Source organism: Carassius gibelio, chromosome B17 (genome assembly GCF_023724105.1).
Source record: "Carassius gibelio isolate Cgi1373 ecotype wild population from Czech Republic chromosome B17, carGib1.2-hapl.c, whole genome shotgun sequence".
NCBI lineage: Eukaryota > Metazoa > Chordata > Actinopteri > Cypriniformes > Cyprinidae > Carassius > Carassius gibelio.
In genome coordinates, this window is record NC_068412.1 from 7,144,249 (window position 1) to 7,159,180 (window position 14,932).

At 36.2% G+C, this 14,932-nt stretch overlaps 1 protein-coding gene across 1 annotated transcript in view; it reads left to right on the forward strand.

Annotated features, from left to right (window-relative positions):
• Window positions 1-251: 251 nt before the first annotated feature.
• Window positions 252-14,932, forward strand: part of LOC127976120 (echinoderm microtubule-associated protein-like 5) — a 59,097-nt gene continuing 44,416 nt past the window's right edge. The window contains exons 1-7 of the mRNA XM_052580282.1: window positions 252-520; window positions 1,576-1,644; window positions 8,321-8,506; window positions 9,178-9,313; window positions 9,501-9,524; window positions 9,766-9,967; window positions 13,860-13,997. Of these exons, the coding sequence (XP_052436242.1) occupies window positions 380-520; window positions 1,576-1,644; window positions 8,321-8,506; window positions 9,178-9,313; window positions 9,501-9,524; window positions 9,766-9,967; window positions 13,860-13,997 (896 nt within the window). The 5' untranslated portion in view covers window positions 252-379. The remainder of the gene's footprint in view (window positions 521-1,575; window positions 1,645-8,320; window positions 8,507-9,177; window positions 9,314-9,500; window positions 9,525-9,765; window positions 9,968-13,859; window positions 13,998-14,932) is intronic.

A 14,932-nucleotide genomic window follows, 5' to 3' on the forward strand; every position in this document is an offset into this window, starting at 1 on the left:
CTTGATTGCCACTGTAAGGTTAACCCTGATAAGTTTACATTTCTGAAAATTATTATTTTTTACATTTACATAACGTTTCCTGTGAATGCACTTCAGTTGAATTCAATATACAGTATGTTGTGTTGCTAAGCAACTATAAACAGCCTACAGCTATGAACTATCAGCTCAGAGTCTAGCCAGCTCTGCTTCTGGAGTGCTTCCCTTTTGAAGAGTTCACTCCAAAACACCTGCCTGCAGTGTTTCACCCTCCTAAGCTTTTGAGAAATTATTTTTGGTTAAGTATTCTTGAACTCTTTGGTTAGCTGGTTCATTGTGTCTAATTGTGGTTAAAGCTAAACTCCACAAGGAGTAGAGTTTATTTATTTATTTTTATACAGCTATGAGCAGGAGGTATGATTCGTTTTGTTTCTTGTGTTTGCAGTGTTTGGTGTCTGTGGGCTTAGACTCTAAAAACACAATCTGTGTGTGGGACTGGAGACAGGGGAAAGTTCTGGCAGCTGCTCCTGGTCATACAGACCGGGTAAGAACACACACACACACACACACACCTTTAGAAATGGTAGACAGGCAGTGTAATGTTCTCTCATTATCTAGTGGACTATACAGTCCTTTAGATTCAGTCAGGATATATTTACAATCACGTTACAAATACAAAACTGACAACTATAAGCGTGTTAGCAAGGAAGTGTTAGGATTCAAGGAGTCTGGGAATAATGCACTGAAATACATTTTGTTTTACATAAATTACCATTGGAACTAATGATGGTACATCCTTGGGGCCAAAACATATATTAGCACACACTTTCCCTGACTTTGTCTTCATTTTCTTTCCTGATTTCTCTGGCTCTGTAACAATCACAGATATAGTTTAAACATTAAATAGCATTTCATTTATACAACCATATAAGTAATTTCTGCACAATCTCCTGAGTTTTCTCTGACTACATGTTTTGCATGTGTTTTGTAACCACAAGTACCAAAGAGAAACTAATATTCTGAGTTGGGGGCATTTAATTACAAAATCTGGGTGGAAAATTGAGAATGGGAATGATAAATTACATATTGTAAACACTACAGTTTATACGGAGCCCCGCACATGACATGCAAGAAAAAATATTAGGCTAAATCGTGTGCACGATTTACTAATTAGTTCCCTCAATGTACTTAAATGTGCACATGATTACTATTGCGTTCCCTCGATTTACTATTTCGTTCACTCGATTTATAAATTGTGCACATGATTTAGCAAATCAAGGGAACGCAATAGTAAATCGAGGGAATGCAATAGTAATCATGTGCACGTTTTAGTACAGTGAGGGAACAAATTAGTAAATCCTGGCACTATTTATTTAATTTTTCTTGCATGTTATGTGCGGGTGTTTTTTGTAAAAACTGTATCTCTTATAGCATTTACTCTTGACTAGCTACTAACATTAGTGTGTTTCGAATCTGTTATACCTCATTTGCATTGCCTTTTAGTGCACCAGTGCTAAACAAGCTTATACGTCATTGAGTTCTGAAATACCTACATACATAATATATTATACAGTACTTTTTTTTCTTTGTTTCTTAAAGATATTCGACATATCATGGGACCTGTATCAGCAAAGTAAGCTAGTGAGCTGTGGAGTCAAACATATCAAGGTACTGCCTTTTCTCTCTTTATATTCATTTTTCCTGTTCCTATATATTTTTTTGGCTTCAGATGGGTCTGTATTGAAATACATACTTGAAATATTGTACAATGTAAATTGCTGTTTGTATTGCATTGTAGTTTCATTATTTATATTTTGGAGTATATTAAATCAGATATGCATACCAGAGTCCCCTAAAACATTTGTGAGTAACAGATTTGGAATGTTAACATTATGAAATAAAGGAAGAGCGGGTTATAATTTTTTTTTTATTATGGATTAATAATTTTTCTTTGGATTAATTTGCTTCAGTTATTTATTTACAGTATAATACATTAATATAATACATGAGCAAATATTAAGAGTCTAAATGTTCAGTAATTTTGATTTCATGTTATCTTTCATCTCTAAGAAGATATTCGGTATTAAACACAAAAGTTTTCAGTTTACTGTCAAATCCCATTGAGAAATCGCAGAAACCAAATTAGCTCTTTCAGAAACTGGGACAAACAACGAGTCATTGAAGCACACCTCTTCTTCCCCTCTTTATTTCTTCAACCTCGGTTCTAAGAAGAACTTGAGCATCTCTTCAGAAGTGTTTGTGGAAGAAGGGAACTAGGACTAGTTCAAAAACATTTGATGCCAGTCTGCTTGATGATTCGTCTGAACGTACAGGGCTGGCCTCCCTCTATCTTTACTGTGAGATGGTTTTAAATGGGTTCAGAGAGTGTTTGATTGTCTGCCACCTACACATGCCTTTGTAAGAAGATGTTCACACATAGAGCAATCTACAGCAACAAAGAGACTGAAGTTGATTTTTAACAATGAGATTTCCAGAAACACAAACAGTGGTGATCATGAGTTTTGCTGGCATGTCTAATGGTGCAAAAATTTTGAAATTTGTTTAACTTTATTCAAATGAATAGTGACACAACTTTGAGTATTAGGAAAATTATTGGAGCTCACATGATCCTCGTCCTGCGTTATGCTGTAGTCAAATGTCTATCTATTAAAAAAGTATATAAAAAAAAGGCAGAGATCTGAACCTTGACCTTACACACTAAATGAAAACTATTCTAAAGATTCTTATCATTAAAGAGTTATGAGTTCACACAATTTTTGTTACAATCTTTGGAACACAAATGAAGATATTTTTAATAGTCTCCCATCATTACTGTTCACCCATCACAAGTTCACCCAACCAAATTTTCAAGCTTCAAAAGCAAGCATGGTTGAGCATGGTTACCATATTCTGTGTGCTTTATATTTTTATGTTGATTCATATGGATTACTTTTATGATGTTGTCATGAACTTTTTGATGCGGTGCATTCTGTAATTGCCTTCTACAAGAATTTGACTCTACAGGTGCATCTCAATAAATTAGAATGTCGTGGTAAAGTTCATTTATTTCAGTAATTCAGTTCACATTGTGAAACTTGTGTATTAAATAAATTCAGTGCACACAGACTGAAGTAGTTTAAGTCTGGTTATTTTAATTGTGATGATTTTGGCTCACATTTAACAAAAACCCACCAATTCACAATCTCAACAAATTAGAAATACTTCATAAGACCAATAAATTAGAATATGGGTGACATGCTAATCAGCTTATCAACTCAAAACACTTGCAAATCCTTCCTGAGCCTTCAAAATTGTCTCTCAGTTTGGATCACTAGGAAGGATACACAATCATGGGGAAGACTGAGAGACATGTCAAGAAATTTGGCTCCACAGACAGTTTACACAGACATTTTGGAGCACTTCATGCTTCCTTCTGCTGACCAGCTTTTTGAAGATGCTGATTTCATTTTACAGCAGGATTTAGCACCTGCCCACACTCACTGCCAAATCACCAAAAGTTGGTTAAATGACCATGGTGTTGGTGTGCTTGACTGGCCAGCAAACTCACCAGATCTGAACCCCATAGACAATCTATGGGATATTGTCAAGAGGAAAATGCAGATGAGCTAAAGGCCACTGTCAAAGAAACCTGGGCTTTCATACCACCTAAGCAGTGTCACAAACTGATCACCTCCACACCGAATTGAAGCAGTAATTATAATAGGAGCCCCTACCAAGTACTGAGTACATGTACAGTAAATGAACATACTTTCCAGAAAGCCAACAATTCACTAAAAATTATTTATATATATAAAAATTATTATTGATTTTATGAAGTATTCTAATTTGTTGAGATTGCGAATTGGTGTGTTTTTGTTAAATGTGAAGCAAAACCATCACAATTAAAAGAGCCAAAGACTTAAACTACTTCAGTCTGTGCGCACTGAATTTATTTAATACACAAGTTTCCCAATTTGAGTAGAATTACTTAAATAAATTAACTATTCCATGACATTCTAATTGAGATGCACCTGTACAAAAATATCTTAATCTTTTAAGTTTCCTCATTAAATAAGTAAAAAATTGCATGCTACACATACCTATTATAACCCAGTGGCATCCCTATAAGAGTCTCTTTCTCTCTCATCAGTTACCATTAAGCTTTGGCTTTAGGTTTCTGTCATGAAGTAATCCAAAATCCTCATGGGCTACCTTTTAATCTTTATTTTGTTTTCTCTCTTTCTCTTTATTTCCCTCTCTCAACTCTTTCCTCAGATCACTGTGCATCCCCTATATCTCTTGCTGTGTCAGTATTTTTCTCTCATACAAGCCACATCTCTCCATGTAGTTAGGATGGTGTAGCAGTTGTCTCACATAATTCCTGAGTCTTTACCCCCCCCCCCCCACCATGTGACATCTGCTCCCCGGGCCCTCGCTCACTCAGCGATTACGACTCAGTGCATGCCAGAGATTTAGCACACTGTAATCCCCCCTTTTCTCTCTATCTCTGTTTGAGAGCGCCCCAGAGAAATGGAAAATCTCTGGCGCCAGATGAAAAGCTACATTTTGTTTGGTTCTTAAATTTTTTTCAAGGCTTGTTAAAGATGGTGCTTCATTTATAAAAATGGGCATACTCTACATATTACACACATGAGCATAATAACTGAAATTAAACCTCATAAGCCCTGACACACATGGTGCTCTATAATATCAGGCATAAACAGAACCTATCGAACCCTAACCCTAACCCTAACCCTAAACACCTAAAAAATAAGATTCAGACAGTAAAACAGTTCTAAAATAATAAAATTAAATCAAGAACCAATGATCTCAAAAATATGTTTGCTGCAGAGGTGTGAATGTCAGTGATGAGGGATAAATCTTGGAAAATCTTGGAAAAAGTTTATTAAAACAAAATTGGAAATGTATTATCATCGGATGCATTTTAGTTGCTAAAATGCTTTTGTATTTTGTGCTACACTATGCCGTTACAAAAAAGATATTTAGAGGGCAGTACACATTTAAAATACTTTTTATGTACTTAATATACTAATGTGAAGTATAGATTAAGTCAACAAATCATACCAGTAGAGTTCAATATTAGCATGTTGAACAAATGCTCTTTGTGAATGTTTGTTAGAGAATCGTAAAAGTTAGGGTAAGCGATTTCAGAGAAGCTAGCAATATAGCAAGCTTAAATCGATCAATGTGAAGAGACTTTCAACCTGTATAACAAAGATATTTTTGAACCTAATCACCTACCCTGCCTTTAAGCTATATTGGTAACAATGAAACTTGTCACAATAATTGGCTAACGCCGCTTTCGGGGGAAACTCATGCCTGTTTTAAGGTTTCATTGAAAAGACTCAAATGAAGGATTTCTGCGTGAATCAAACATTGCAGGTTCTGATTCTAAACATGGATTTATAAATAAAATATTGCTGAGGCACAGAAGAATTTGATACTCTCAGAAATAAAGGTACAAAAGCTGTCACAGGGATGGCTACTAATACTAATAGGTATACTTTAGGTACAAATATGCACCCTTTGGGGTAAATAAGGTACAAATGTTTGAAAGGGTACTGCACCAGTGACAGATTTTATACCTTTTTTCTGAGAGTGTACTGCGAACATTAAAAATAATCTAGTGACACATCTGGTGACAGGATATTTAACATGTTGCACAATACCTACTGCTACTAATACAGTTTATACTGTGTGGTTTTCAGTAAATGGAAACTTGTATTCCATTCCGACAATGGCCATTGGTCTTGCTTGTGTGCGAGCTTTTGACAAATTTCCTGAGGTTTTTGTCCATAGCCTCCAGGCTGTTCTCAATCCACTTAACTGCACACAAGTCTCATGATGAGCCCGTGTGTTTGACTGGAGCAAACCGAGGCAATCTGCTCAAAGAATCCCACTCACTGCCTCCCACCACACACAACATAATCACATCTTCACCCACAGTGCCCAACTAAACAACCATATTTACAACATGGCCATCACAACAGTGGTTTAGAAATCAGATGTGTGACAGGAGCCGCGCACTATACAAATAGATGGAAGTAGATTAAGGTGTAGTGGGCCACCCTGGTCTAATTATCCTTTTCCTTCTCGCAGTATGCTAATTATAGTTGTCTTGGTGACTTTAAGGCTGTTTGATTAGTCTAGATGTGCTGGATTTGAGGTGGCTTGCACACACGAGCAGGAGGCGGCTGTCCCCGTAGAGCGGAAAGACGGGGGGAGGACATGCCTCAGGATGAAAGCAGTCTGCCTCTAATGGAGTCTTGGCAGATGAATAGCACTGACTCATTTTGATTGTATTAAAGCTTTACTAGAGCACAGACCTGCAGAAACACAGGAGCCTGTGATTCACCGTGCCTCTGAATCTCCCTGACGTAATGCAGCCTGGCTATCTGGAGCTGTGCCGTCTACCCCAGTGCAATGCTGCTAATGGCCCAGCGACTTTGTATCTTTTCATTCTCTTTCAGCCAACTTTTTGCCAGATGCCCTGGCGTTCGGGAAAAAAAATCCTGCTAAATTTAGAGTAAATAAAAAATAAAAAAACTGGCTGCTGTGATTACCAGAAATTCCCCATAAAAATGCAGTAAAAGGGTATATATATATTTACTATTTTATTTCAGTTCATAGCCATGTCTTTTAAAAGTACACTTTGAAATAACGTTCCCGCAACGATTTTTGGTGCAGATTTTTTCTCACTATTTTGAGTTTCTACCTCTCTTTCCCACTCTCTTCTTGTCAGATCTCCACTGTCCTATCAAGAAAAACACACACACATTTTGTTTTCGAGATTTCAACCTGACGAATAACATCAGAATTGTATGATATAAACTCAACATTTCATGTTATAAAGTCAGAATTGTGGAATAGAAACATGAAATTCTGAGAAATAAATGTTGCAATCGCAAAAAGAATTCTAAATTATTATATATTCGAAATTGTGAGGAAAAAAAAGACAGATTTGCACGTTTTGAGTATATCTCAAAGTTTTGAGTTTCTATCACACAATTCTGACTTTATAACTCGCAATTGCACATTTGTTTTTATATTGAATATAAAGTCAGAACTGTGAGATGTAAACTTGCACTTGGGAAGAAAAAAAACTGAATTATGAGATTATTTTACCTTGAAGAAATTGGCTTCCATAGTTATTCAATATTACATATAGTTAATATATTTGAGACGTACTAAATTGCAACTTTACCATTACAAATGTAGAATTACTAATTTATTTAAATATATAACATACAAATTTCATTAAAATTACAGGCCCCACTGTCTTGGTTAAAACTTAATTTTTCATTCAATTTAAAATGACGTCCTGTTCCACGGAAGGAACTTAGTTATATTGATTTGGAACATCATGACTAAATATATAATGACACAATTTTCAGTTTCAGGTGAACTATTCACAATGAGTGTAAAGAACCTAAATATCAGGATATCAGCCACCAATTTGATCACACTGGAAATATACAATTCAGAAATCCATGTCTTGTCTTTGACAGCTCAGGTTTTCTTACAGGAGGCTGCTGAGGACAAGGTTGAAAGAGATGAAATAGAGCCTCATGAAACAGAGCTCCAAGGAGAGACACACACACACACACACACACACACACACACACAGCTGAACCAGAGTCAATGAGCCAATTATTATGCGCTGGCTGTGGGAGCTTTCTGGGTTTGCTCTGAACTAAGATCATGCCTGTGCATTTTAATGATGTGTTAAACGAGTGTTAGCATTAGTATGTTTGTGAGCTTTGCGTGCATGAATGTTCTCAATGATCGCAAGGAAATGTATCGATCTTGTGAACAGCAGTGCACCTTTATGAATGCTGCTGTGCTTTCACAGTATTAAGCTCAAGCTTAACTATATATTCAGTAAGGCCTTTCTATAGGCTTTTTGCTATAATAAATTTAGCAGGAAACAGCTATTGTCAGTTATACAAATCTTTACATGATATATTACTGCACGGGCATTGAAATCCATAATAAACCAAATAACTTATGAATCATGTTTCAAACCTAAATTTTGTGCAACAGGAAGCACTACTGTATTAAGAGACCAAGGGCCAGATTTACTTAACAGGGCAAATTTTCATTCTCATTAAAGCACAGATGTGAGTGAAAAGTTTTATTATTGATCTACTGACAATGTGCAAATTAAAGATCACTAATGTTTGACTGCTCTTTTTTTTTAGTAAATTAAGATTTTTTTACTGCCTAAAGTGGGTTAACACTTCATAAAATCAGTATATCTGCCGCACGTATGTTTATGAAATTCACACGTTGTTGATTCATACTGACTCTCAATTGCCCTCAGTTTTGGAGTCTTTGTGGGAACGCTCTGACCCCTAAGCGTGGCGTGTTTGGGAAGACTGGAGACCTTCAGACTATCCTCTGTCTGGCCTGTGCGAAAGACGAGATCACATATTCAGGTGCCTTGAATGGAGACATCTATGTCTGGAAGGGAATCAGTTTATTCCGGACAGTTCAAGGGGCTCACGGGGTAAGTGAGGGAACAGTGTCACTAGAATGACCTCTGTCCCGAGTCACATAGATATCTGCTTTTGATCTTCAAAATATCTCGCCTATCATCATTTTTAGGATAATATGTCTTTATTACTCTGTGATCTATGCTAATATTGCTTTTGAATATGTAATAATAGTCATGGACTTTTATTATTATGTACCAGTCTCTGAGGTCCATAATAATTTAGAGGTAATAGGCTCTGTCTTTGACCCCCTGATCAGAATGCTCTGTTTGAATATGGGTGGATCGTAGACTCGGAAGTTAAAGCTCACTGCTTTTGATTGGCTAACACCTGTGAATGTTTAACAGCATATGTCCTTCACATAAATACTAAATATATCAAATGATCTGTAATAAAAGACAAAGCAATACTGACCACGGAATAAACTCACACTTACTCACTTACTCACACTTACTTACTGTCGTGTCTAATATAGTCATAGTAGTTTTACTAGCATCCTTTAATGTGGAGTACGATTTTTTTTTCTTTTAATTATGTTGACCCTTTAAAATCTGCAAATCTTTTTCTACTTGATTTGACCCTTAGTGCCAGTGCTGTGGTTTAAGTTTGAGAGATTCTCTGATTGTTTTAGTTGTCAAAGACGATCAGCCTCTCAGAGCTCCTTTGTGTGTGTGTGTGTGTGTAGTCTGGTATTTTCAGCATGAATGCATGTGAAGAAGGCTTTGCCACGGGAGGCAGGGATGGGTGCATCCGGTTATGGGACCTGAACTTCAAACCCATCACCGTCATTGACCTCAGGGAAACAGACCAGGGATATAAGGGTGAGTCAAGCCTCTACAACCTCCCAGAATGCTTTACTCTACACTGACATTTATTTTGTTTAATCCATTAAGTTGCCACTTATCTTTTGTTGTTAAATACTCAGGATCCCACAATGCAAAAGGCTTTTTTCTCTAACGGAGCTCTATCTCTTTTCTTCTTTTACTTTTTTTCCCTCTGACTCATCAGTAGCTAGAGGTGAAAACTCAAGAGGTGCGTTGGTCAGAGTGGTCAGTGTTCTTTATGCAGGCTGTCCGCCCTGTGTTATCCATAGCTCTTACCCCTGTTTGTCACCGATCCCAGATGTCTTTATGTATTATCAAGCACCCAAGCACCCTCTCCATCCTTGACAGTCGACAGTGTACATCCTTCAGTATGTTTCAGGATCATGTCTGTTTGCTTCCACAGTCTCCTTCATTTGCTTATTAAGTGTTTATGTGGTGGATCTGTGCAGGCCTGTCAGTGCGTAGCGTGTGCTGGAGAGGGGATCACATTCTGGTGGGCACGCAGGACAGTGAGATTTTTGAGGTGGTGGTGCATGATCGCACCAAGCCTTTCCTCATCATGCAGGGTCACTGTGAGGGCGAGCTGTGGGCCTTGGCGGTTCATCCTACTAAACCTCTCGCCATGACCGGCAGTGACGACCGCTCTGTTCGGTAAGAGCCAAAAACAAACTACGGTAATCCTTAAAATACTTGCAATACTGTGAATAACTTAAAATTACAAATCTCTTTAATGGCTCAGTTGTTTTTCTGATATAGAAAATGAAATACAAGAAGATCCCTTGTGAAAGAGAAGTGCACTTAAAGCATATTTGTAACAGTACTTATTACTGAAGTAATGTACCTTGGAGATTTTTAAAAATAAATGTCTTCTCTTTATTTATTTATAACATTTATTTATTTTGCACTAGCCTATATGTTCGGCCCACAACAGAAATATTAAGGAAGTAAATTAAAATATTTAGCTACTGTATATACCATTATCAGCATTTGAAGTAGATTTGTCTTTCGTCATCTTTGTGCGCTTTTAATGCAGTGTCGGAGGCCGAAAGCGCCGCTAGTTTTTACTTTCACTTTCTAGTGAATCGACTGAGATTGAGAGGTTCACCTCATAATTCTTGTGCAAAGTTTGCACATTGCTTGTGTAATATCCATTGGCTCACCTTACTGGTTTAAAACAAATGTGTACAATATTGCGACATAACCACCCTTGAGTTTGCGGTTGGGGGCAGCGGATTTGCACTTATGTATTCAGGCATAATAACAACAAAACTTTGTGCACTTATAACAAACAAGGTGTGCTGTCTGCAGTCTAACGTGTAAACATTTCAGCCTTTGTCTGCGCTGATCTTCATTTAGACACGTGTAATTGAAATTAACTGTAACTCTGTGAATACTCAACGAAGAGACATGAGAGAGAGATCTATAGAAAGCTTGACATGTCTACTTTTAAACTAAACAAGTGGTAACAAATAATCTGTGATAAAGTAATCCATATGAAAACAACGCGATGTCCATTTTTAACGTCTCCCTTCATTATCTTCTAAAGCGACCACGCCCCCGCACTGAACGCGCCATTCAGATTCTAATGTTTCACTGAATCTTGCGGCTTGAATACGCCCTTACAACAGAAGACAACGCAGGGAGACTGTTCAAGTTTTTTTTTATTTTACTGTTTGCTTCACGATGAGAGGAATAAGACATAATTCACCCCAAAAAGATGCGATGTGGATTACCTCAGGATTTGAGATTTGGATATCCTCAGAAAAAAAGAATGAATCGCTTTATTCAGCAGAGATCATAAACATGAGTAAGTCTCTTTTTATTTTTTTATATACTTGTACTAGTTTTCACATAACGTGTAAACATTTTACTAGTTCGACTTTTTCCAAACTATAGTTCCTGACTTAATGTATAATCAAGTGAAACATTATGAAGTTTCAGTAACAATATACAATACTATACCATTCAAAAGCTTGAAGTAAATAATATAAATATAAAAAATAAATGTAAATGTAACAAATGTAACAAACAATGCTGTTCTTTCAATTTATCCCCCAAAAAACCTGAAAAATATTCTCAGCTCTTTTCAATATAAATAATAATAATAATAATAATAATAATAACAATAAATTATTATTATTATTATTATTATTATTATTATTTTTGTAGAAAATCAAATTGTTAAAAGGATTTCCGAAGGACTGCATGACTGGAGTAATGATGCTAAAAATTCAGATTTGAAAGTCAGCTTTGATTGTTCCTAATAAACTGTTTAACTGCACTCGCAAGTGGATATTAAATTATGTTTTGGCATTATTATTTTGTTCTCACATTCTTTCTTGTAACTCTTCCCTCTCAGCCACACACCTGACAGAATGGCTCATTATGCAGCTCATAATGCGGGTCTTTGGCTTCTCAAGTGTAAATCACAATGATATTCATGATTGTTGATGCCTACTCGCATATGACAAACAAAAACTGTCTTAGAAAATTTTTATCAATATATTTGTAAAAGATTTGTGGGTGGAAAGGAAGAGGACGAGGGGTCAGCTTAACTGCTGATGATATTTTTATTCAATACTTTAAGGCACACGGTGTCAATCACACCAGCATAAACACGCTATCGTAATCACTTCCGGGTTACTTCTTCCTTGTCATCAGCAGTCCTTCTTTCTTTCACCTACTTCTGTTTCTCCTGGCGTTACATACTATCTCCACGCCAATTACTGACACAGGTGTTGATTATTTCCATCCAACCCACTCACTCACCGTTCATCTCCTGCTTCTCTCTCCCGCTGCCGACTTCACTAAACCATGTCCCCTTGCCACAATATTGTTTTCTGTGAGTGAGTAAACAAGATGATTTTCACATCATTTAGAAAGAAAAATTTTAGGCTACAATCTCCAGTTCTCAACAGTCCCGGGAACCAATGTTATGTATGTGTTTTATGGCCTTATTCAAGTGATTTAACATTTTTAGTTTTTCACTAACCACGCATACATATTTTCTCTCAAAAACACAATCATGTACATACATGCTGCTCACATATTATTATAGGCCAGTTTGTGCTTATTACAGTGATATTAGACTTTAGCCATTTAGATGTTTATAAGTAACTGAAAAAAGCACAAATGTCAGGGCATGACAAAACTTCTCCAGGGCCCAAAAATACCCTTAGACTCCAGAGGGTTAAAACATGCCATTTTACTCTCTCAGAATATAAATGTTCTTTCTCCATTTTCTAAACTACTCAGCACAGCAAGAGCACATTACTCCAAACTACACGACCCATAAATCATTTCACTTGGACCTATCAACCTTAGATAGTGATCTTCAGCGATAACTCCTATTTCTCTTCTCATTGATATGACTACGATAAGCGTGTGCTTCTGATGCTGTGTGCAGCTGAAATCAACCAGACACTCATCTCAATCAAAAATATCGACCTTTAAAATAATGAACGTGAACATATAATGCTGATGTATATGGCAAACCCTATTGAAATGCATACACAATATGCTTATTTCATTTAACCTGTTTCATGTCCTTCACTATCGGCGTGTCATCAGAGCAATTACATATGCTCTAAACTGCATTTTTCTCCAGCTCTATAAACACGATGCTAAATGCTGCTGCTAATATATTTAATATTTTTCTCCTGTATACAATGCAAACTGCTAACATAAGTTTGAATGTTGAGCAGAGAGCTTGTTGGCTACCAATACAGGAGAAAACCAATCAGCTGTGCTATGTGATAATGATGTCATTAGGTCAAATTGAATTAGACCTATTGGACAGCGCCATCTGGAGTTTCATGCCAGAATTCTGTATTTAAAATCTATTAACATATTTACTGACAAATTGCTTGAGATGCAGTAATATAAAATTATAATTAAACTTTAGTGCGGGTAGTACTTGTGCACAATGCACACTTCTTAACATTAAGCCTAAAATGTGTTTTAATATCACTGTCGATGAGAATTGTATCATCTTTGAATAATATTGGTCTTTAAAACAAGATTTTCAAAGTCTACCTGAAGTATACTTGCAATAGTTCCACTTCAGCACAATCAAATATACTTCAATATATATTTAGTTGGACTTCATCATTACTTCCACTCAATTAAAGTCCATTAAGTTGTTCCAGTTTAGCAGACTTTAAGTATAACAGTCTATACTTAAACTGTTAAAGGTGTATACTAAAAGTAAAATTGCAGGTTATTTTTATTAAGTACATAAATATATAAATGTATTTGTAGTATAAAATAAAATAAATGTATTATTAATAGATTTTTTAAATGATTTTTCACTAAGGCACATTTGTTTTTCACAAGGGATTACTTATGAAGTTCCTTTTGTACATTTTAGTGGCATGAAAAATGAACAGTAATTGACATTACACACTTCATGTGTCATGAGTCGTAATGAAACCTCTGAGCAATAGTGTATTAACCTCAGATTAGATGAAGGCTATTATATTCAATGCACTAATTTGTGTATCTTTATGGGTTATTACTTCCTCTTTTTCATTTTGTATTGGAGGATCTGGAGTCTTGTAGATCATGCACTAATAGCACGCTGCAACATGGAGGAGCCTATACGCTGTGCTGCTGTTAGTACGGACGGTATCCACCTCGCTCTGGGCATGAAAGACGGATCCTTCACAGTGCTGAGAGTCAGGTGATGCACTCAGGCAAAACACAGCAGAGCAGGGATACTTGTCAAATTTAGCCTACCACAAGCTTACCAAAACTGCGTCACTGCTTATTAATATTTGAAAACTGCTTGCCATGCGCAGCAAACAACATGGAGGAAAAAACAGGAAGTGATGTCATATATATATATATATATATATATATATATATATATATATATAGAAGACCCCTACACACCCTCATGTCCCTCAGTTGTTCTCAGTGTGAAAAGATTGATCTCAAAATAATACAGTCATCGTTAGAAAGGGTTCAAATAAACAAAAATATTGCAAAACCAAAGAATTTGTGGGACCTAAAGGATTTTTCTGATGAACAGCGGGCAATTTAACTGTTCAAGACAAACAAGGGACTCATGAACAACTATCACTAAAGAAAATATCATAGCTGTGGATCATCCAGGTGACAACACAGCATTAAGAATCAAGTGTGTGTAAACTCTCAAACAATCTCATTTTCAGAAATTCAGCTAATATTTTCTCTCGTGGACTGTATGTAAATGTCTTTTTTTGGTAAATATCTTATTCAGGTCAGTACTTCAAAAATAATAATGTGCATTTTGTATGATCCCTCTTATTTTGGTAAAATAATTACCATTTTGCAGATTCTGAAAGGGGGATGTAAACTTTTGACTTCAACTGTTACTAAACTAAAAACTAAACTAAAAGGCAATTATTCTTATGAAGATTAAGGTGATTAAAATACGAGGCTGGTCTAAGACTTTTGGTTACTGCACATTTTAAAAAACAATCAAGTATTCACCAAAATCAAGCATCTATTACTATTACCAGATAATTTTACTCAAAGGCCCCTGGTCACTCTGCACTTTCTAAAAGTGAGCTGTGCAGTTTGAGTATCCCTGGTCCAAAGCAACCTTAAATAAGCAAAATATGCAAATGTGTT